The following is a 24,876-nucleotide window of genomic DNA, read 5'->3' as shown; positions in this document are numbered from 1 at the left end:
CTACCCCATCTCACCTCATCCTTCATTGCAAAAATCAAAAGCTTTCAGGAGAGAGCATTCAGCACCACCAAATTCTTACTCTGTCAAAATCTGCACCCTGAGAATCCAGACACCAGTTCCTTGTACTTCTCCAGGTCTTTGCTTCTTTAATTGTGCCTTTTCTTTCCAGAATCAATATTATCCCGCTCAGGGCTGGAAAATCTGAAACAACACACAGCATGCTCTAAAATCTTGCTCATCTTAAATAAAAAAACAATTCCAATTGTCATTATATCCACACACCCCCACGGACTATTCTATAACTCTTCTCCCTTTTATTGCAGAATCTCTCAAAGTAATTATATTGGCAAGCTGTCTCCAGGTTCTCACCTCCTAATTTCTGTGTGCTTTTCATCCTCTCTGATCAACCAATGCTGTACTTTTCACAGCTACTGATGACTTCCATGTTGACAAACATAGCAAATTCCCTTTTGTCTTCATCTTAGCCTCAGCAGTTTTCACCAGTTGCCAACTTTGTCTTTATAGAGACATTCTTCTTCCTTTGCTTCTAGTATATCACCTTATACTGATTTTTCCTATTGGCCACATTCATACTTCTTTGGTGGCTTATGCTCCTCTAAATACTGGAATTTCTGATCATTCAGTCCTGGAATTATTTCTTTTTTCTAGTTGCATCCTCTCTCCCCCGAGTGACTTTATTCTGTTCTGAATCTTTAACCATCTCCTTGTTAATGTCCCCAGTGTGCAATCTACATCTTTTCTCTGTCATCCAGACAGCTATATCCAACTGCTACACTAGCAAGTCCACTTTAGTGTCTCCTGGATATGTAAAAACTTACAATTAATTTTAATAAATGCCGTTGCCATAGAGTCAAAACTTTATTCTTCTGCTCCCTTATAGCTCTCACATCAGATGCAGTTGCTCACCTACAGTCTTACTGCCACCACCATTTTTTATCTAGACCCCTACGTAAGCCTATTATCTCCCTGCTACTGTCATTACCTCTTTATAATCCTTAACTTACACAGAAGCCCTGGAAGTTTTTGAAAGATGTAAACATGCAGATCATGTCAGCTTTAGCTTACATTGAAAAATCAGACAACTAAATAAGTCCATAATGATATTTTCCCAGATTTCTTACCACAACTATAAGACCAGGCACATTCTGGCTGCTCTCCACCTACATGACTTCACGGGTACAAGCTCATCATGTGCCATTACTTAATTCACACTGACCTTCACAGTCAACAGACTACCTCAAAATTTGTTCCCTTTGGGATCTTTGAATGCCCTGTTCCTAAGCCCAGACTCATCATGGTGACCACTTCTCAACTTTGGGTTCTCTCCTTTAAAAATTACAGGTCATCAGAAAATAACCTTCATGAAAATTCAATCTATTAAGGCCTCCACTCCCCTTGTTATCCTTTTTAACTACTCTGCTTATTAACTTCACAGCATTAGTCACAATCTGCAATCGTATTACCTGTTTCCTTCTTTCTGGTCTCAATTCCTATGACAGCACCAATACTGAGAACCATAACCTTATTTGCCTTCAACCTTCTTTATTCAGTGCCTATCAGTGTCTGGCACATAATAAGCCCTCAAATGCTGTTGTAGAAATTCCAAATTCATGTTGCATGGAATCTAACCCAACCTTTAAACCACCTTTTATTTCGTCTTTGATACTTAATCTAAACAGTTTTATTATAGGTACACATTTAAGAAAAATAGACATGGGGGAAAGGGGTCTTTAAGATACACATTATCTTGTAACTAATCATTTTCTTCCCAGCCACAGATCTAGCCTACCATTAACCTATTTGTACAGAATCCCTTTATTTTTAATATATTCAGAATGGGCATAGTGCTAAATAATTAAAGAAAGTTTAAAAACCTTCTTCTTCTGCCGGGTTTTTTTTAAAAAACTTATTGCTTCCTTAATTATATAAGCTTTTAAAAATTCATTTTCTATACAGCTTATTATATAACACACTGTAAAAGATACTGATGGATGGAGGATTAGATGAACACTAGATAGGGCAAAGGGGTGAGAGGGGAAGGGAGGACTGTTAACCTAGCTTCGCCTGCATAATATTCACTTGTAGGAATTTTAGATTGAGATCTCAATCAATATAAAAAAATTGATAGAGTGTTACATAACATTTCTTTTATATTTAGGTGTTTTCATTCATGGATTATTTCTGGATGGAGCTTCCTGGAATAGAAAGATCAAGAAACTTGCAGAATCACATCCAAAAATTCTTTATGATACAATGCCTGTGGTTAGTATTTCCTAATGATATATATACATGTACAGCCAATTCTTGTTATTTGGGATAATAATGCTCTATAAGTTTCCGCCAACATTGGATTAGCAAATTCATAAACCCAGGGGAAATATGGGTTGAGATTTTGCAGTTTCAATTTTGTTAATTGATTGACAAATAATCCTGTTTTGTTTCTGTTTAAAGCCATCTTATTTTACACATATTTCTGAATCAGTAACATAAGCTCATGGGCAACAGCACATAACTCATTGCTGAAGAAAGCTCATGGTATCCTTTCTGCATCACACAGCCTACATGCACTTAACTAACATCAGACTGCACTGCAGCGTGCACTGGGGAGTCACTTTAAACAATGAAATTAAAAAAAAAAACACAGGAAAAGGTAAACAAGATGTACTAAATAAACTGTGAAAAGGACACTTACTTATAGTTATTAAAGCTGAAACAGAAAGCACATCTTCCCCTAGCTCAGCCTTAGCTGAGAAAACGCCCATCAGATATGGATGACTCAGATCTCTAATGCTCTACCAAGGTATTCCAATGACCAATGACTATTGTCTAGTCCAATGAACTTCTGTTCCTCCTGCCCGTTGTTGTGTGTTGGCATCCACATATGAGAGAGAACATTTGGCCTTTGGATTTGAGGGATTGGCTTATTTTACTTAGCATGATACTCTCCAGATCCATCCATTTACCAGCAAATGCCATAATTGCATTCTTTTTTAAAAAATATTTCATTGTGTATATATACCACATTTTCTTAATCCATTCATCTGTTGAAGAGCATCTAGGTTCCATACCTTAGCTATTGTTTATTTAGCTGCTATAAACATTGAAGTGATTGCTTCACTATAATATGATGATTTTAAATCCTTTGTGTATATACTGAGTAATGGGATAATTGGGTCAAATGTTGGTTCCATTCCAAGTTTTCTGAAGAATCTCCATACTGCTTTACAGAGTGGTTGCACCAGTTTGCATTCCCACTAGCAATGTACGAGTGTACCTTTCTCCCACATCCTTGCCAGCATTTATTGTTGTTTGTATTCTTGATAGTTGCCATTCTGAGTGATATGGAATCTCAGTATAGTTTTAATTTGCATTTCTATAATTGCTAGAGATGTTGAACATTTTTTTCACATATTTGTTGACTATTTGTATTTCTTCTTCTGTGAAGTGCCTGTTCAGTTCTTTGCCCATTTATTGACTGCTTTATTTGTTTTTTTGGTCTTAAGCTTTATATATATATATGATGGGGAATGCATTACAATATAATGCATATATATATGATAGGGAATGCATTACAATTCTTATTACCCATATAGAGCACAATTTTTCATATCTCTGGTTGTATACAAAGTATATTCACACCAATTCATGTTTTCATACATGTACTTTGGATAATAATGTCCTTCACATTCCACCATAATTTCTAATCCCATTCTTCCTCCCTTCCCCTCTAAACCCTCTGACCTATCTAGAGTTCGTCTATTCTTCCCATGCTCCCTCTCCCTATCCCACTATGAATCAGCCTCCTTATATCAGAGAAAATATTCAGCATTTGGTTATTTGGGATTGGCTAACTTCACTTAGCATTGTCTTCTCTAACTCCATCCATTTACCTGCAAATGCCATGATTTTATTCTCTTTTATTGCTGAGTAATATTCCATTGTGTATACATACTACATTTTCTTTATCCATCCATCTATTGATGGGTATCTAGGTTGGTTCCACAGTTTGGCCATTGTACATTGTGCTTCTATAAACATTGATGTGGCTGTGTCCCTGTAGTATGCTATTTTTTTTTTTTTAAGCATAAAACACAAGTTTTATTTAAGAGACAAAACAGAGAGACAGAGATGGACTTCTCTGGAGAAAAGCCAGGCTCCAGAGCTGGTGCCAATGGGAGTGAGGATATCTTGTCTTTTATAGACCCCACCCTTTCTTTCTTTCCTGCCTAGGTGATTAAAAGCAAGAAAACAGCTGCCTGGGAGGTCACTAGTATGCTATTTTTAAGTCCTTTGGGTATAGACCGAGGAGAGAGATAGCTGGATCAAATGGGGGTCCCATTACCAATTTCCCAAGAAATCTCCATACTGCTTTCCATATTGGCTGCACCAATTTGCAGTTCCACCAGCAGTGTATGAGTGTGCCTTTTTTCCCACATCCTCGCCAACACTTTTGTTGTTTATCTTCATAATAGCTAACATTCTGACTAGAGTGAAATGAAATCTTAGAGTGATTTTGATTGGCATTTCTCTAATTGCTAGTGATGAACATTTTTTCATATATTTTTGGATTGATTATATATCATCTTCTGAGAAGTGTCTGTTCAGGTCCTTGACCCATTTATTGATTGGGTTATTTATTTATTTATTTGGTGCTTAGCTTTTTGAGTTCTTTATATACCCTAGAGGTTAGTGCTCTATGTGATGTGTGAGGGGTAAAGATTTGGCCCAAGATATAGGCTCTCTTTTCACCTCACAGATTGTTTCTTTTGCTGAGAAGAAACTTTTTAGTTGAGTCCAACCCATTTATTGATTCTTGATTTTAATTCTTGTGCCAAAGGAGTCTTATTAAGGAACTTGGGGCCTAAGCCCACATGATGGAGATTAGGGCCTATTTTTTCTTCTATTAGACGCAGGGTCTCTGGTTTTATTCCTAAATCCTTAATCCATTTTGAATTGGGTTTTGTGCATGATGAGAGATAGGGATTTAATTTCATTTGTTGCAGATGGATTTCCAATTTTCCCAGCACCATTTGTTGAAGAGGCTATCTTTTCTCCAATGCATGTTTTTGGCACCTTTGTCTAATATAGATAATTGTAATTTTGTGGGTTAGTCTCTATGTCCTCTATTCTGTACTATTGGTCTACCAGTCTGTTTTGGTGTCAATACCACGCTGTTTTTGTTACTATTGCTCTATAATATAGTTCAAGGTCTAGTATAGTGATACCACCTGCTTCACTCTTCCTGCTAGGAATTGCTTTAGCTATTCTGGGTCTCTTATTTTTCTAGATGAATTTCATGATTGCTTTTTCTATTTCTATGAGGAATGTCATTGGGATTTTGATCAGAATTGCATTAAATCTGTATAGTGCTTTTGGAAGTATGGTCATTTTGGTAATATTAATTCTGCCTATCCAAGAGCAAGGTAGCTCTTTCCAGCTTCTAAGGTCTTCTTTGACTTCTTTCTTTAGGGTTCTGTAATTTTCACTATATAGATTTTTTCACCTCTTTCATTAAGTTGATTCCCAAGTATTTTATTTATTTATTTATTTATTTATTTATTTATTTATTTATTTATTTATTTATTGGCTGTTGTAAATGAGGTAGTTTTCCTTGTTTGCATTTCTGAGGATTTGTCACTGATATACAGAAATGCCTTTGATTTATTGGTGTTTATTTTATATCCCGCTACTTTGCTGAATTTATTTACTAGTTATAGAAGTTTTCTGGTAGAACTTTTAGGATCTTCTAGGTATAGAATCATATCATCAGCAAATAGTGCCAATTTGAGTTCTTTTTTTTTTCCTATGTGTATCCATTTACTTTCTTTTGTCTGTCTAATTGCTCTGGCCAGTGTTTCAATAACTATGTTAAATAGAAGTGGTGAAAGGGCATCCCTGTCTTGTTCCAGTTTTTAGAGGGAATGCCTTCAATTTTTCTCCTGTAGAATGATGTTGGCCTGGGGCTTAGCATAGATATCCATTATGATGTTGAGATATGCTCCTGTTATCCCTAATTTTTCTAGTGTTTTGAACATAAAGGGGTGCTGTATTTTGTCAAATGTTTTTCTGTGTCTATTGAGATGATCATGTGATTCTTATCTTTAAGTCTACTACATATTCTTCTAGTAATCTCAGGGTCTATGCCTAGGTCCTTGATCCACTCTGAGTTTTGTGCAGGGTGAGAAATAAGGGTTCAATTTCATCCTGTTACATATGGATTTCCAGTTTTCCCAGTACCATTTATTGAAATGGCTATTTTTTATCCAATGTATGTTTATGGTGCCTTTGTCTAGATAACTGTATTTATGTGGGTTTATCTCTGTGTCTTCTATTCTGTTCCATTGGTTTTCATGTCTGTTTTGGTGTCAATACCATGCCAATTTTGTTACTATATCTCTGTAGTTATAATTTAAGGTCTAAGTATTGTGATGCCTCTTGCTTCATTTTTCTAAGGATTGCTTTGATTATTATGGGTCTCTTATTTTTCCAAATGAATTTCATGACTGCTTTTTCTATTTCTCTGAAGAATGTCATTGGAATTTTTAATAAGAATTTCATTAAATATGCATTGCACTTTTGGTAGCATGGCCATTTTGACAATTTTAATTCTTCCTATCCAAGATAATGGGGGATCTTTCCATCTTCTTAGGTCTTCTTCAAGTTCTTTCTTAAGTGTTCTATAGTTTCCATTGTAGAGGTCTTTCATCTCTTTTGTTAGCTTGATTCCCAAGAATCTTTTTTTTTTTTTGAGGCTATTGTAAATGGGATAGATTTCCTAATTTCGCTTTTAGCTGATTCATCATTGGTGTAGAGGAATGCATTTGATTTCTGGGTGTTAATTTTATATCCTGCTACTTTGCTGAATTAATTTTGGTGGAGTTTTTTGGGTCCTCTAAATATAGAATCATGTTGTCGGCAAACAGTGATAGTTTGAGCTCTTCCTGTTCATCTCTCTTTAATTTCTTTCTTTTGCCTCATTGTTCTGGCTAGTGTTTAAGGACTATGTTGAATTGAAGTGTTGAAAGAGGGTATCCTTGTCTTATTCCAGTTTTTAGATGGGATGCTTTCAGTTTTTCTCCATATAGAATGATGTTGGCCTTGGGTTTGTTGTATATAGCTTTTACAATGTTGAGGTATGTTCCTTCTATCTCTAGTTTTTCTGATGTTTTAAACATGAATGGTAATGCATTTTGTCAAATGCTGTTTCTGCATCTATTGAGATAATCATGTGGTTCTTGTCTTTGAGTCTATTGATGTGGTGAATTATGTTTATTGATTTTTGTATGTTGAACCAAACTGGCATCCCTGGGATGTTATTTCTCACTTGTGTATCTACTCTTCTGATGAGCTATATAATTTCACATACTACTCTGATGTAATTATCTTTCTTCCACTTCTGGGTATAGGACTACCTTAAGCATGTTTTGTAAGGTTTGTGTGAAGGTCCTTAGTTTTTCCTTATCTTGTAAGTCTTTATTTCTTCTTCAATTCTGAAGGATAGTCTTGCTAGGTATAGTAATCTAGGATGGCAGTTATTTTCTTTCAGAACATGAACTATGTCATTCCATGCCCTGCTGGCCAGTGTGATATCTGCTAAGAAATCGTTTCATGTTTAATGAGGTTATCCTTAAATGTGACTTGGTGCTTTTCTCTTGGAGACTTCAAAATTCTTTTTCCTGTACTTTTGACAATTTGACTATAATATGCTGTGTTGAGGATCTTTTGTGGTCATATCTATTTAGAGTTTTATAGGCCACCTGTAGCTAGATATCCATGTCTTTCCCAAGATTGAAGAAGTTTTCTGCTATTATTTTATCAAATACATTTTCTTTGCCTTTATTCTTTATTTCTTGGGCATGCTAATGATGCAGATATTTGATTTTTTTAATGATATTACAAACATCTATACTCTCTTCATTCTTTTAATTTTTTCTTTCTTTCTGTGTGAATGTGGATATTCCAAAAGACGTGTCTTCAAGTTTTGATATTGTTTCCTCCACTTTTTTTTTCCTCTGCTATTGAGGCTTTTTTTTTTTAAATTTTTATTGTTGGTTGTTCAAAACATTACATAGTTCTTGATATATCATATTTCACATTTTGATTCAAGTGGGTTATGAACTCCCATTTTTACCCCGTATACAGATTGCAGAATCACATCAGTTACACATCCATTGATTTACATATTGCCATACTAGTGTCTGTTGTATTCTGCTGCCTTTCCTATCCTCTACTATCCCCCCTCCCCTCCCCTCCCCTCCCCTCTTCTCTCTCTACCCCATCTACTGTAATTCATTTCTCCCCCTTGTTATTTTTTTCCCCTTTCCCCTCACTTCCTCTTGTATGTAATTTTGTATAACCCTGAGGGTCTCCTTCCATTTCCATGCAATTTCCCTTCTCTCTCCCTTTCCCTCCCACCTCTCATCCCTGTTTAATGTTAATCTTCTTCTCCTGCTCTTCGTCCCTACTCTGATCTTAGTTACTCTCCTTATATCAAAGAAGACATTTGGCATTTGTTTTTTAGGGATTGGCTAGCTTCACTTAGCATAATCTGCTCTAATGCCATCCATTTCCCTGCAAATTCTATGATTTTGTCATTTTTTAATGCAGAGTAATACTCCATTGTGTATAAATGCCAAATTTTTTTTATCCATTCATCTATTGAAGGGCATCTGGGTTGGTTCCACAGTCTTGCTATTGTGAATTGTGCTGCTATGAACATCTATGTAGCGGTGTCCCTGTAGTATGCTCTTTTTAGGTCTTTAGGGAATAGACCGAGAAGGGGAATAGCTGGGTCAAATGGTGGTTCCATTCCCAGCTTTCCAAGAAATCTCCATACTGCTTTCCAAATTGGCTACACCAATTTGCAGTCCCACCAGCAATGTACAAGTGTACCCTTTTCCCCACATCCTCTCCAGCACTTGTTGTTTAACTTCATAATGGCTGCCAATCTTACTGGAGTGAGTGCTATTGAGGCTTTTAATTGGATTTTTTTATTTGACTAATTGACCTTTTCATTTCTGATTAGTTCTTTTTAATGGCCTCTATCTGTTTATTGAACTTCTTATTCATATCCTGCATTGTACTCCTAATTCCACTTACCTGTTGTTATGGTTTGGATATGAAGTGTCCCCCCAAAACTCATGTGTTGAAAGTGCAATGCCAAGGGAGCTATGATTAGGGCTCTGATCTCACTAGTGGATTAATCTATTTGCTGGGTTAATCCATTGATAGCTGAATGGACTACTGGTTGGTAATTATAAATAGGTGGGAGGTGGGTACCTAGAGGAAGTAGGTCACTGGGAAGACGCCTTTGGACTATGTCTCTGTCCCCAACCCCGTCTTCCCCCCCCCTCTCTCTCTCTCTCTCTCTCCCCACTTCCTGGCTGACATGAGCTGAGCAGCTTTACTCTGATGTACCCTTGTGTCTGGTGTTTTGTCTCACCTCAAGCCCAGAGCAATTGTATCAGCCAACCATGGCTGATTCCTCTGAAACCATGAACCAAAATAAGTTTCTATTCCTCTAAATTGTGCCCGTCAGGTACTTTGGTCACAGCAATGAAAAGCTAAGTAACATACCTGTTTATCTGTATTCTCTTGGATCTTACTGAGCTTTCTTAAAATCTTTGGAATCTGTTATTACATACAGAGTTATGTTTTTTATGTTTTTTTTTTTTTTTTAATTTTTTATTGTGGGTTGTTCAAAACATTACAAATTTCTTGACATATCATATTCCACACTTTGATTCTAGTGGGTTATGAACTCCCACCTTCACCCCATACACAGATTGCAGATTCACATCAGTTACACATCCATTGATTTACAAATTGCCATACTAGTGTCTGTTGTGCTCCGCTGCCTTTCCCATCATCCACCCTCCCCCCTCCCCACCTCTCCCCTCCCCTCCCCTCCTCTCTCTCTACCCCCTCCACTGTATAACCCTGAGGGTCTCCTTCCATTACCGTGCAATTTACCTTCTCTCTCCCTTTCCCTCCCACCTCTCATCCCTGTTAAATGTTAATCTTCTTCTCCTGTTCTTCGTCCCTACTCTGTTCTTAGTTACTTTCCTTATATCAAAGAAGACATTTGGCATTTGTTTTTTAGGGATTGGCTAGCTTCACTTAGCATAATCTGCTCTAATGCCATCCATTTCCCTGTAAATTCTATGATTTTGTCATTTTTTAATGCAGAGTAATACTCCATTGTGTATAAATGCCACATTTTTTTTATCCATTCGTCTATTGAAGGGCATCTAGGTTGGTTCCACAGTCTTGCTATTGTGAACTGTGCTGCTATGAACATCGATGTAGCAGTGTCCCTGTAGCATGCTCTTTTTAGGTCTTTAGGGAATAGACCAAGAAGGGGAATAGCTGGGTCAAATGGTGGCTCCATTCCCAGCTTTCCAAGAAATCTCCATACTGCTTTCCAAATTGGCTGCACCAATCTGCAGTCCCACCAGCAATGTACAAGTGTACCCTTTTCCCCACATCCTCGCCAGCACTTGTTGTTGTTTGACTTCCTAATGGCTGCCAATCTTACTGGAGTGAGATGGTATCTTAGGGTGGTTTTGATTTGCATTTCTCTGACAGCTAGAGATGTTGAGCATTTTTTCATGTACTTGTTGATTGACTGTATGTCCTCCTCTGTGAAGTGTCTGTTCAGGTCCTTGGCCCATTTGTTGATTGGGTTGTTTGTTCTCTTATTGTCTAATTTTTTGAGTTCTTTGTATACTCTGGATATTAGGGCTCTATCTGAAGTGTGAGGAGTAAAGATTTGTTCCCAGGATGTAGGCTCCCTATTTACCTCTCTTATTGTTTCTTTTGCTGAGAAAAAACTTCTTAGTTTGAGTAAGTCCCATTTGTTGATTCTAGTTATTAACTTTTGTGCTATGGGTGTCCTATTGAGGAATTTGGAGCCCGACCCCACCGACTGTAGATCGTAGCCAACTTTTTCTTCTATCAGACGGCGCGTCTCTGATTTGATATCAAGTTCCTTGATCCATTTTGAATTCACTTTTGTGCATGGCGAGAGAAAGGGATTCAGTTTCATTTTGTTGCATATGGATTTCCAGTTTTCCCAGCACCATTTGTTGAAGATGCTATCCTTCCTCCATTGCATGCTTTTAGCCCCTTTATCAAATATAAGATAGTTGTAGTTTTGTGGATTGGTTTCTGTGTCCTCTATTCTGTACCATTGGTCCACCCGCCTGTTTTGGTACCAGTACCATGCTGTTTTTGTTACTATTGCTCTGTAGTATAGTTTGAAGTCTGGTATCGCTATACCGCCTGATTCACACTTCTTGCTTAGCATTGTTTTTGCTATTCTGGGTCTTTTATTTTTCCATATGAGTTTCATGATTGCTTTCTCTATTTCTACAAGAAATGCCATTGGGATTTTGATTGGCATTGCATTAAACCTATAGAGAACTTTTGGTAATATCGCCATTTTGATGATGTTATTTCTGCCTATCCATGAACAGGGTATATTTTTCCATCTTCTAAGATCTTCTTCTATTTCTCTCTTTAGGGTTCTGTAGTTTTCATTGTATAAGTCTTTCACCTCTTTTGTTAGGTTGATTCCCAAGTATTTTATTTTTTTTGAAGATATTTTGAATGGAGTGGTTGTCCTCATTTCCATTTCAGAGGATTTGTCGCTGATATACAGGAATGCCTTTGATTTATGCGTGTTGATTTTAAATCCTGCCACTTTGCTGAATTCATTTATTAGCTCTAATAGTTTCTTTGTAGAGCCTTTTGGGTCTGCTAGATATAGAATCATATCATCTGCAAATAGTGATAATTTAATTTCTTCTTTTCCTATTTTTATGCCTTTAATTTCTTTCGTCTGTCTAATTGCTCTGGCCAGTGTTTCGAGAACTATGTTGAAGAGAAGTGGAGAGAGAGGGCATCCCTGTCTTGTTCCAGATTTTAGAGGGAATGCCTTCAGTTTTTCTCCATTCAGAATAATGCTAGCCTGAGGCTTAGCATAGATTGCTTTTACAATATTGAGGTATGTTCCTGTTATCCCTAGTTTTTCTAGAGTTTTGAACATAAAGGGATGCTGTACTTTGTCAAATGCTTTTTCCGCATCTATCGAGATGATCATATGGTTCTTATTTTTAAGTCTATTGATGTGGTGAATAACATTTATTGATTTCCTTATATTGAACCAGCCTTGCATCCCAGGGATGAATCCTACTTGATCATGGTGTACAATTTTTTTTATATGTTTTTGTATCCGATTCGCCAGAATTTTATTGAGGATTTTTGCATCTAGGTTCATTAGAGATATTGGTCTGTAGTTTTCTTTCTTTGAAGTGTCTTTGTCTGGTTTAGGTATCAGGGTGATGTTGGCCTCATAGAATGAATTTGGAAGTTCTCCCTCCTTTTCTATTTCCTGAAGTAGCTTGAAAAGTATTGGTATTAGTTCTTCTTTAAAGGTTTTGTAAAATTCTGCTGTATACCCATCGGGACCTGGGCTTTTCTTAGTTGGTAGTCTTTTGATGGTTTCTTCTATCTCCTCAATTGATATTGGTCTGTTTAGGTTTTCTATATCCTCCTGACTCAATCTGGGCAGATCATATGACTTAAGAAATTTATCTATGCCTTCACTATCTTCTAATTTATTGGAGTATAAGGATTCAAAATAGTTTTTGATTATCTTCTGTATTTCTGAAGTGTCTGTTGTGATATTGCCTTTTTCATCCCGTATGCTAGTAATTTGAGTTCTCTCTCTTCTTCTCTTCACTAGCATCGCTAAGGGTCTGTCGATCTTGTTTATTTTTTCAAAGAACCAACTTTTAGTTTTGTCAATTTTTTCAATTGTTTCTTTTGTTTCGATTTCATTAATTTCAGCTCTGATTTTAATTATTTCTTGCCTTCTACTTCTTTTGCTGTTGTTTTGCTCTTCTTTTTCAAGGATTTTGAGATGAAGTATGAGATCATTTATTTGTTGGTTTTTTCTTTTTTTAAGGAATGAACTCCAAGCAATGAATTTTCCTCTTAGAACTGCTTTCAATGTGTCCCATAGATTCCGATATGTTGTGTCTGTGTTTTCATTTATCTCTAAGAATTTTTTAATTTCCTCCTTGATGTCTTCTATAACCCATTGATCATTCAGTAACCTATTGTTCATTCTCCAATTGATGTATGCTTTTTCCTTCCTTCTTTTATCGTTGATTTTCAGTTTCATTCCATTATGATCAGATAAGATGCATGGTAATATCTCTACTCCTTTATATTGTCTAAGAGTTGCCCTGTGACATAATATATGATCTATTTTTGAGAAGGATCCATGTGCTGCTGAGAAAAAAGTGTAACTGCTTGATGTTGGGTGGTATACTCTATATATGTCAATTAGGTCTAGGTTATTAATAGTGTTATTGAGTTCTATAGTTTCCTTATTCAACTTTTGTTTGGAAGATCTGTCCAGTGGCGAGAGAGGTGTGTTGAAGTCTCCCATGATTATGGTGTGGTGGTCTATTAGACTCTTGAACTTGAGAAGAGTTTGTTTGACGAACATAGCTGCACCATTGTTTGGGGCATAAATATTTATGATTGTTATGTCTTGTTGGTGTATGGTTCCCTTAAGCAGTATGTAGTGTCCCTCTTTATCTCTTTTGATTAACTTTGGCTTGAAATCTATTTTATTTGATATGAGTATGGACACGCCTGCTTGTTTCCGAAGTCCATATGAGTGATATGATTTTTCCCAACCTTTCACCTTCAGCCTATGTATGTCTTTTCCTATCAAATGCGTCTCCTGTAGGCAGCATATTGTTGGGTCTTGTTTTGTGATCCATTCTACTAGCCTGTGTCTCTTAATTGGTGAGTTTAAGCCATTAACATTTAGGGTTATTATTGAGATATGGGTTGTTCTTCCAGCCATATTTGTTTATTTCTGTTACTAAACATGGTTTGTTTTCCTCTTTGATTGTTTCCCCCCCCCTTTACTGTCCTACCTCCCACTGTTGGTTTTCATTGTTATTTTCCATTTCCTCTTCCTGTAATACTTTGGCTAGGATGTTTTGAAGAGATGGTTTTCTAGCTGCGAATTCTTTAAACTTTTGTTTATCGTGGAAGGTTTTAATTTCATTCTCCATCCTGAAGCTTAATTTCGCTGGATACACAATTCTTGGTTGGAACCCATTATCTTTCAGTGTTTGAAATATGTTATTCCAGGATCTTCTAGCTTTCAGAGTCTGTGTTGAAAGATCAGCTGTTATCCTGATTGGCTTGCCCCTAAATGTAATCTGCTTCCTTTCTCTTGTAGCTTTTAAAATTCTCTCCTTATTCTGTATGTTGGGCATCTTCATTATAATGTGTCTAGGTGTGGATCTCTTATGATTTTGCACATTCGGCGTCCTGTAGGCTTCTAGGATTTGGGATTCTGTCTCATTCTTCAAGTCTGGGAAGTTTTCTTGTATTATTTCATGGAATAGACTGCTCATTCCTTTGGTTTGGAGCTCTGTACCTTCCTGTATCCCAATGACTCTTAAGTTTGGTCTCTTAATGTTATCCCATATTTCTTGGATGTTCTGCTCATGGTTTCTTAACAGTCTTGCTGAGCTGTCTATGTTCTTTTCCAGTTGAAATACTTTGTCTTCATTGTCTGATGTTCTATCTTCTAAGTGTTCTACTCTGTTGGTAGTATTCTCCATTGAGTTTTTAAGTTGGTTTATTGCTTCCTGCATTTCTAGGATTTCTGATTGCTTGTTTTTTATAACCTCTATCTCCCTGTATAGTTGATCCTTTGCTTCCTGGATTTGTTTGCGTAATTCGTTGTCGAAGTGATCTTTCATTGTCTGATTTTGCTGTTTAATGTCTTCCTTGATACTCCAGATCATCTGAAGCATGTATATCCTGAATTCTTTATCTGACATTCCATCTGCTGCAGCTGTTACCTCTTCTAAAGTTGCGTTGACCTGCATTGCTTGTGGTCCTTTCTTTCCTTGTCTTTTCATACTGCTTGCGTATCTTTCCTGCAGGTGCGGGCGGCGGCTCTGCTCTCTCCTTATTCCAATTGGGGTGTCGTGGCTACCACGCCGGCAGGTCACTGGGCCTGTTCTGGGAGCTGGTGGCGGCTCTGTTCTGCCCCTACTCCAATTGGGGTGACGTGTCTGTCGTACCAGCAGGCCACTGGGCCTGTCCTGCTGGTCGGTCGCAGATCTGCCCACCTTTCGGGCACGAGTGGAGGCTCTGCTTTGCCCCTACTCCAATTGGGGTGTCGTGACTACCCCGCCTGCAGGATGCTGGGTCTGTTCCTGGCAAGGGAGGCGACTCTGCTCTGTCCCTACTCCAATTAGGGTGGTGTTTGTACCCCGCCGGCAGGCTCCTGGGCCTGATCCGCCGGTCTGTTGTAGGTCTGCCTACCTTGAAGGCGCGGGCGGCGGATCTGCCCTGCCCCTCCTACCACGCCTGCGGACCCCTGGGCCTGATCTGCAGGTTGATCACTGGTCTGCTCACCCTGCGGGCACGGGTGGCGGTTCCGCTCCACCCCCACTCCAATTGGGGTCACGTGACCACCACACCGGCAGGGCCTGATCCGGGCGTGGGATAAGGATCTGCTCTGCCCCTACTCGAGTTGGGGTGACGTGTGTACCACACTGGCAGGCCACTGGGCCTGACCCGCCAGGCTGTCACAGATCTGTTTACCTTGCAAGCGCGAAGGGCGGCTCTGCCCTGCCCCTCCTACCACGCCCATGTACTACTGGGTCGTGGGTCTGCCCACCTGGCGGGTGTGGGTGGCGGCTCCGCTCCGCCCCCTCTCCAATTGGGGTCACGCGGTCACCACGCTGGCGAGCCGCTGGGCCTGCTCCGGGGGCTGGCGGCGGCCCGGCTCCTTCCCTCCGGCTCGAGGACAAATTGAGGAGACTCGGGTGACTGAGCCTCACCCCCCTTACCAGAAGACCAACTGCTTATGTCACCGCTGGTATTGATGAAGATCTCTCCTCCACCGCTTTCTGCTGACATCAGATCTCTGCCATGTTGGTATCCTATGCGAATGGCAGCATTTCGTTCCCCTTGCCAGGCAACCCAAGCAATGGGTGAGTCCTGACCTGCCCTCAGCAGGACCCGGACCGAGACACAGTTTCCGCGGGCTCCTAGCCCCGGTCCAGGGAAGTTCCGGGAGCTGGAACTCGGCTGCTCCGTGCTCGGTGTAAGCTCCTATAAGTGTAGGCTCCAAGAAGCAGCCCCCGCGGGCTCAGTTCCGGGAGCCGGAATTCGGCCGCTTAGTGCTTGGTGTATGCTCTGATAGTAGCAGGGTCCAAGAAGCAGCCTCCGCGGGCTCCGCAGCCCTGAGCCAGGGCGGTTCCGGGACGGTTCCGGGAGCCGGAACTCGGCCACTCTGTGCTCAGTGTAAGCTCCTATAAGTGTAAGCTCCAAGAAGCAGTCCCCGCGGGCTCAGTTCCGGGAGCTGGAATTCGGCTTCTTGGTGTTTCGTGTTTGCTCTGATATTAGCAGGGTCCAAGAAGCAGCCTCCGCAGGCTCCGCAGCCCGGAGCCAGGGCGGTTCCGGGACGGTTCCGGGAGCCGGGACTTGGCCGCCCCGCGCTCCGTGTTCACTCCGATAAGATCAGATTTTAAGAAGCCCCCAGGCGCTGAACCCTAGCAATCTGTCTGCAAGCCGCAGGCGAATTGCAGCCTGAAATTACCTGTTCTATGGCTGAATGAGCTGCGGTCAGTCAAAAACAGGTGTGGTGACGTCAGTTTACCAACATGGTGGCTGCTGGCCTCCTCTGTGGTCTGACCGGTGTGGAGAACCGAGATGGACCGCTTCCTTCCCCGTCTCGAACCCAGAATTCAGCCCTGAGTGCGGTGCTTGCGCGTCTGGCAGAAACTGCAGCGCTGTAACCCTGCGTCTCTATCCCAGCGCGCCTTGCAGACTCTAGCCGCGGGGCGATTTGCTGAATAAGCAGTTACCCTCCGTGCGACAAACCTCTCGCGTTTGAGTCCCCGTAGCCGATCCTCATGCGATGGAAATCCTTCCTCCAGGTTCCGGCGCACCCCACTATTGCTGGAAATTCCTAACAAGATATCCTTTAGCCGTCCTGACTTGTCATACTCCCACACAGTGAAGCAGCACACGGGGGTAATGCACTCCCCTCGCCGCCATCTTCCCTCCTCCCTGTTTTTTATGTTTTTAATGTTTCTTGTGATCCTATGTTGGGATTTGTACCTCTGATAGAATGGTAATCTCTATCACTTTAGGGGATAACCTTTTTAGTGGCTTTCTGTGGAAAATGTATGCTGGGGTACCAACTTGTTAGGCAGTGTTGACTTTATTTCCAGCTTGGTACCATAGTAAAATCTTCCTGTTGTTTCTTCACTCGTGATTAGTGAGTTTGGGCACAGTGTAGACTGTATTGTATTTGGCATCATAGAGATGATTCTCTTTGCAGGTTTGCAGGAGTGGGGATACTCTACCAATTCAGGTAGGTGTGGTGAAGACAACAGAGTATGTAGGATGCATCCTGTGTGGTTATTCCTATTGGCTATTACTTGAAAGGGTATCTGGTACTGACTGCTCTAGTAGTGGTGAAGGGCCTAAAACACTTGTCCTCTGATGAGACATTGGTGTAGGTCCCGGTAATTCACAGAGAAAGGTGGATTCACAGCCTCTTCTCTTTGACACATCCAGTCTCATCAGCAGTACACGATCAGATAAGGTGCAGAGGTGACCCAGGCCACAGACCCATGTACATAACAAAAGTTGTAACAAATGTGGTAACAAAAGTTGTTGATTCTCTTTGCTGTACCATGAGAGTGTTGTCTGCTCAGGAGTGGAACCTCAGATCCTCTGTAGCTGTCCATGCCTGAGGATGTATGTGGCAATGCTGATGACTTTTCTCTCCTTATTTTTTCAGTTGTGTTACCTGCTAGGGATTGAGTGGGAATAGGTACAACTGGAGCTGGGCAACGCTCCTCTTAAGGGAGGCGCTTACAGTAGAGAGGGAAAGCAGAGTATATCTGACACTGGGCAATGTTTCTCTCTTAATTTGTCTTCAGACTTTCTTAGACTTTCCCCCCAAGGGCAAGGTGGCAACTGGGGGCTTTTCTCCCTTCCGTTTTTTCAGTTGTAGTGCCTGTGAAGGATCAAAGTGAGAGTTGGTGACTGGAGCCCCCTGGAGGTTTCTCTCAGTTGATGGGCTTCCAGGAGAAAGTGAGAAGAAAAGGCCATCAGGCACTGGACTGATTCTCTCCAGATGTTAGGCTGTGTACCCCAAGGGCAGAGCAGCCTCTGAGAAATTTTTTCCTCCTCCGCTTCTTGATTTCTAGTTCTTTCCAGGAATTATCAAGTGGGAGTTGATCACAATTGGAAAAAATTGTGAAATAGAAAATATTTTGGCGAAAATAGATCTTGGCTGAGGTGCTTGCAAGAGGGAGTGTGACCTTCCCAGGCTGTACACATTGGGGGTGGGGCCACAGCGCTGCAGGAGACTGCCTCTGCTGGGAGCCACGGAAACTGTCTTTCTCCATCTGGTTAGATACCCATGCAGTGCTGGGAGAGACGTGTTAGAAACCTTCACAAATGCCCTTAGTTCTAGCACCCACACATGACTGGACATGCCTTGGTCTTGGGAGCAAGTGCCCCAATCCAGTTCTTGTGAATGGCATTCTGCTCCCCTCCACCTCACATCTGCCCCCCACTATGTACCAGTCTCAATGATTTGTGAGACATCTACCCATCAAGCTAGTGCAGTGTTGTAGTGAATGTCTGGATCCCAGAGATGGGAATATGCAGGAATTTCTAACCCTAAAGTGCTCTGGGCTACAGCACCCTGACTCCTTGCTGGGAGATGGAGTGAATTCCTTTTCCTAAGCCAAACTGCTATGAATTTCAGGCCTCTAATTTAAGATGTAGGCCTACAAGGGCTGGGAAACTTTCTAGTGGCTTGGATTACCAGTATCAGCACTGGTAGAGTTTACTGAGACTTTCACATTTACCCCAATGAAGAAGAGACTGGGATGTTTTCTCTTGCTTTGCTGCTGTCCCCCGTCTCTGGGTTTTGCAAGGTTTTTCTCTACTGTTGTATTCCAGTGTTATCCAATTGTCACTCACCTCAGTATGCAGCTATATATCCATTGCTTTTGCTCTTCGTGAAGAGTTCAATTTAGTGCTGGGTACCTCTGTTCAGTCATCGTGCCTGCCTCACAACAATGTTCTAATCAGATAGCATGATACACGTATTACCCACTTAAAAATAGTCTCCTAAGATAAATAGGTGATTTAATTATATAGCTGTTAATAAGAACTCCTAAATTTTTTGGAACTGGCTTTAAATTAAGACACATGGTGCCAGGAGTGGTGGCAGAAGCCTGTAATCCCAGCAGCTCCAGAGGCTGAGGCAGGAGGATTGCGAGTTCAAAGCCAGCCTCAGCAAAAGTGAGGTGCTTAGCAACTCAGTGAGACCCTGACTCTAAATAAAATACAAAATAAGGTTGGGAATGTGGCTCAGTGGTTGGGTGCCCCTGAGTTCAATCCCTGGTAGCCCCCCCACCAGCCACCAAAGAAGACACAGGGTTTTTAGTAATAATTTTCTTTTTTCAAAATAAATGTGACTTTTGTTTTGTTATTGCAAGTCCCCAAATCATCCCCAGGTAAGTATGGTGGAGAGATGATAAACAGTTTCTTTTCAAAAATAAGTAAAAACTACTTTTTCTGTCTTTAAACTGGTTCTGAAGTTGAGATCTTAAAAAAAAATTTGTCAGCAGTGTTATGATTGCTCAAAACCCAAGATCTGTTTGTGCCACAGAAATTTGAAGATATGACTAACCTTATTCTGAGAATACCACAGTAGGCTCAAATACATGTAGGTATAATAGCTTTGACCTAAAGAGTGTTATGCAATTTCTTCCAGATGTGGCTAAAGCCCTGTAAACGGGCAGATATACCAAAACGACCAAGTTACGTTGCTCCATTGTATAAGACAAGTGAGCGGAGAGGAACACTATCCACCACTGGCCATTCTACGAACTTTGTAATTGCCATGATTCTTCCCTCTGAGCAACCCAAGGAGCACTGGATTGGACGTGGTGTAGCACTGTTGTGTCAACTTAACTCATAACACAAACATGTCATTTTCTTGTTCCTATTTGTTATTTAAATAGAAAGTATATTTTATTCTGTTGAAATAATTTTTTTAGTTTAAGTACATTTGACTAACATTATTCAAAAGTATGAATTTACTTATGTGCAAATGCAGTCTAAATTTAAAAGTATTCATACTTTAAGGAAATATTGTGATGTAGATACTGAAAAAAAAAACCACACTGGTATATGTATGTGCTCTTTCTGAATAACTTTATTTTGGGAGAGTTCCATAAGCATTAGGAACATACATAAAATGACACACCACTGTTGACAATGAAAAAAACAGCATTTGATCATTTCCAGCTTTATAAATTTTTTTAAAAAAATGATTCAGTTACAACAACAAAAAAAAGTTTAGCTATTTTAGCAAGTATCACCTTGCAGGACCATAATCACATATAAGCCACTGACTGTTAATGGAAAAAATTCACACTGCATCTAGTTACTATAGTATTTCTAAGCATAATCACAGCTGATTGACTGCAATGTGATATACACTAAAATTCATATGGATGTCACACAGTGACAGCATTGTACAAGTAACATTAATGACCTCCAACAAACACATGTTAAAATTAGACTGGTCAAGCTAAATGGAATGTTGGAGCCAAACAGAAATGTAGTGGAATTAAGATTGTCTAGTGAGACTTGAAACTATACGTTAGGATGATGTGAAAACTAAATACTGGTGGAACCCTATCAAAATACTAGCAGCAACTGTTACAGCACTCTTAACAGGTTAAGAAAATCTAGCAAATAAAGGTAATACCATTTTTGAGAGAATATAAAATTTTAGCATAACCAATTTGCTTTAAATGAGGCATTTAAGACTGGAGTATATTCCAGCTGTTGCTTTTAAATGAAGCAGATTTAATGCTGGAATGCAGAATGTTCACTGGGTATCAAAACCCAAAAATGAACTATAAATATCTTGGTTCAGAAAGCAAGATATTTCGATCACTAAGTTGGCAGTACTAAATAAAATATCAGCACCTTTTAGCTAGGTTGCTTGAAGGGCCAAGCAATGAGATGAGGACTGTCCTAATTCAGTGCCCACTGCTGAAAACAAACTATGTATAAAACTCCTACTTATTACAAGGAGGGAGGCCACAGAGAAAGCCAGAAATGATTTTTCAAATTCAGAAATAAATTAAAGATGTAACAAAACCTAATCTCCCTTGCTTATAGCATAAAGAAGAAACACTGGCAATAATCTAGTAATACCTGGACACATGTGCTGCTCTCAAAGTTTTGTTTTTGTTAAAAAAATTCATAGAGTAAGAGGAAAGGAGAAGGATTAAATAGAGACACTTAAAATGGAATGGAAAGAGAGTTTGGCTCTTACATATTTGAACAGCAAGATTTTTTTTTTAAAAAGTCACACTCGTTGCCAAGCTGATTAAAACAAAGCTAGCTGCACACAGTTCAAATATAGTTTACCTGGCATAAATGAAGACCACGTGGCACAAGGTGTAAACAGAAAGCTACATGCGTATGACTAGTACTATAAATTATTGGATCAAAATTTAGGATAAACATGGCTTGCACTTCTCACAAATCATTTACAATTATGGTAGAAGAACAGGGCACCTAAAAAAGAGACTAATCCCTATCAGGCACCAACAGCATATCTTGGCACAAAATGATCAAGTGATTTCAGCTTAGTCATTTACTTGGTACCCTGATAGCCATGGCATCAGTGTAGTTTATCCTCGAAACTGTTTAACTGACACTTCACATACAGATCACAGGCATGGTAAACTTGGATTTTCTGCCTTCCAACTTTATTGCCAGCCACAGCATGTGCTCCATTTGGCGTTGGTTCCAATGCTAAACTGTTTACAGAACATTCAGAACTTAAATTTCCCGTTTAACCTAGTCAGTACTGTAAAGTTGAAAAATTGAATAGTTTAGACCATGTTTGGGTTCATATTTTCTAGAGAGTTATAATTTTAAGAAAAATACATTTGACCACATGCTTTGGTCCCCACCTCCCCCGCAAAACCACAGAACAAAAACAAAATTGAAAAAAAAAAGAAAAGTACCCCCAAACACCAAGTATTATAATAATACAAAAACCATTATGAATCTTTCATTAAACTGAAGCTCACACAAACATACAATCACAAATTTCAGTAGTTTAGGCTGCAAGTTTAAACACTATGCAAATATATACAAAAATAGTAACTCTAGATTCAAGAATAAGGACTTTTCCCGATGCTAAATTCATACTCTAATGCAGCCTGAGCTTTCTTCTAGTTCCTATAGTCTACTTTAGGCGGTTTCAAAGTTGTGTCAAGTTGATCCCTATTACCATATGTATATATGTAGCTGAATTAAAGGGCACTACAATTCATTCTTAGCATACACAAAAATGTCTGCTCAAAGTCCATTTAAAATATTTTTAAAGTGTAAATGATTTTTTTGGTTTAATTTCTAGTTCTGCATAGCCACAGAAGTTTCTACTAATAAAGAGACTACTTTAGTGTTTTATATGATTATTTTTTAAAAGTTTTAATCAAACCTGTATCAACATTGGTTCATAGAGTCCCATTTTCTCCTCTTTATCACCAAGTTTGTTTTTAAAAGACCCTTCATATAGGGAACACAGTACTGAGCACCAGTCTTTTGTGGTTAGGCTCAAATCTATGGAACTTGTAAGTAGTGCAAGCCACTGACTTTTCTTTGAGCAATGTGCATACAGTACAAGGAACAGATGCAAAGCTGAATGGTAACATTCTCGTAATCAACAGTGATTACTGGGAATGGTCAGAACTGGATGTCAAACACAATTTTGTCTTCATAGAGGGCGATCACCAGCATGATGGCAAATCCAAACAGCAACCCTAAATTCTGAAGAATGAATTGCCCCACTGGACAAAAGCCATGCTCTTCGTTGTCACCATCACCATGCAACATTTCTGGAAGCTGAAAACAAACAAACAAAACACCAAATCTTTATAAGCAATTTAAAGTTTGTGAACTTTACAAACTGGCAATCTCCAATATCCGGCTCCAGTAAGACCATCTCACTACATCTTTTCTACCTTCCCCTAAGTTTTTATTGTCACAAAAACTTTTCCTTTTGACTTTTCCTTAATATTTAATCATGAACAACACAGAGGACATTTCACAGAAACACCCCCTCTAGATATGCATGCATACTAACCAGAACAGGCACTGTGCCTTCACCATATTCAATTATATACTGACTGCCAACACCCATAATATCTGTCACAACCACAGCTAAGAGCTAACCAATACCTACTCTTAAGGCCATACTTGATAAAATACAAAAAACGCTTTTTTACTGATTGATAAATGGTACTGCCCAAAGTCCCCTAAGGCCAGATATTATTTCTAGTGGGACATTTAATAGAAAGCCAAACTAAAGCTGACTTATTAAATCGCTTTAAAGACATAAAACCTTCTTATAGGCAAAGTGGCCTTCCTAAGCTAAAAATGTGATCATGTCATTCCACTGCTTAAACCCTACAATGACTCCCCAAGCTTTACAAGATAACTCTCTTTATCATGGCAAGTTATATGTCATGTTCTTGCAAACACACCTTCCTGATGACAACATGGATATAATTTTCAATCTAATTTTTTTACTTAATATTAGAAAATACATGATTTTAGAGTTAAGATCTGAGAAAATATATGTGGATAGTTTCTCTTGAATATTTAGTGTTTCCAATACAATTGTAGCACTGCAAAGAATACTGCAGTAAGGCTCTACTTTGGTTTGCTTGTTTGTGTTATTAGTAATAGTCATTTTAGGCTATTTCCTCAGAATAGAATTCCTGGAGTAGAATTACTGGTCAAAGAAATGTTGCCATCTATCACTCACCCTACTCATACACTCTTCCCTCTGGCTTCTAAATAAACGTTTCTATATTCTTTAAGACTTAGCTTAGATTTCCTATTACATAAAAACTTCCTTAGTTCTCTTTGATAGCCTGCCTCTGTATGATACTCTATCATAATACCTATTTAAAGAATTATAATTGATGGCTATTTTCTTCTTTATCAGACCCTAAGTAAAAACTCTCGTTTATATGTTCCTAGTACAAGAATCAGTTCACTCATTTTTTTTTAATTTGGTACTTAGTGTGAATTTCATTTCCAGCAGTGTGTGAAATAAGACAAAAATCCCTATCCTTGAGGAGCTGATTCCTTGTGAACCCATAAGTAAAATGTCTGGTGTGTTAACAGATCAAGATACAGGTGCAAAAGGAAAAAAAGTAAAATAGGATTAAAGTATGTGAAATGTTAGGAAAGGAGAATGAAATTTTAGGTAGGACACTCACCAGAAGGAAGTGAGGGACCTAGTCCTGAGGTCTAACAGGAAAAGCAAGAGCTACAACTTGGAGGGACACTGTGCCTTGGGGGCAAGGTTAGGGAAATTAAGGATTCAGAGTGCAAATGTTGAGGAATGATGAAAAGCCATGCAGGTCAAAGAACTTGGGGACTTTTACTCTGAGATGGTACTGAAGGTCTAGAGTACACAAGAGTCATGAATGATCTCCTCTATGACTTGACAGGATCCTCAAGCTAAGGTGGCAACATAGGGTTTTGGTGGGCAGGGCAAGGCAGAATCAGGGAGAGCAGTTAAAAAAGGAAGATGGTGGTAGCTGGATGAGGGTAGTGGGATCAGGTGGTAAGGATACAGAGGCCTCAGGACTCACAAAGCTCATGTGGGCAGGGCACACAGTATAGGCAAAGCATGATGCATAGGCTTTTGCTCTGAATAAGAATGAA

The 24,876-nt window shown here is 39.4% G+C and overlaps 2 protein-coding genes across 6 annotated transcripts in view; one reads left to right on the top strand and one right to left on the bottom strand.

The window, feature by feature from the left end:
- Dnah7 (dynein axonemal heavy chain 7) overlaps positions 1 to 21,772 on the top strand; it is a 345,957-nt gene extending 324,185 nt beyond the window's left edge. For all 3 annotated transcript variants that reach the window (XM_046447272.2, XM_046447271.2, XM_058580336.1), the window contains 2 exons: positions 2,180 to 2,283; positions 19,880 to 21,772. In XM_046447272.2, the coding sequence (XP_046303228.1) occupies positions 2,180 to 2,283; positions 19,880 to 20,086 (311 nt within the window). In that variant the 3' untranslated portion in view covers positions 20,087 to 21,772. The remainder of the gene's footprint in view (positions 1 to 2,179; positions 2,284 to 19,879) is intronic.
- The window catches only part of Slc39a10 (solute carrier family 39 member 10), a 141,871-nt gene continuing 137,300 nt past the window's right edge, over positions 20,306 to 24,876 (bottom strand). For all 3 annotated transcript variants that reach the window (XM_046447274.2, XM_058580337.1, XM_046447273.2), the window contains one exon: positions 20,306 to 23,040. In XM_046447274.2, the coding sequence (XP_046303230.1) occupies positions 22,882 to 23,040 (159 nt within the window). In that variant the 3' untranslated portion in view covers positions 20,306 to 22,881. The remainder of the gene's footprint in view (positions 23,041 to 24,876) is intronic.

The sequence above is a fragment of the Marmota monax genome, unplaced genomic scaffold (assembly GCF_021218885.2).
Source record: "Marmota monax isolate L192 unplaced genomic scaffold, Marmota_monax_Labrador192_F-V1.1 WCK01_AAM20220418_F8-fsc00007, whole genome shotgun sequence".
Taxonomy (NCBI): domain Eukaryota; kingdom Metazoa; phylum Chordata; class Mammalia; order Rodentia; family Sciuridae; genus Marmota; species Marmota monax.
The sequence above is the reverse complement of the archived record's forward strand: the minus strand, read 5'-3'. Positions and strand labels throughout refer to the sequence as shown.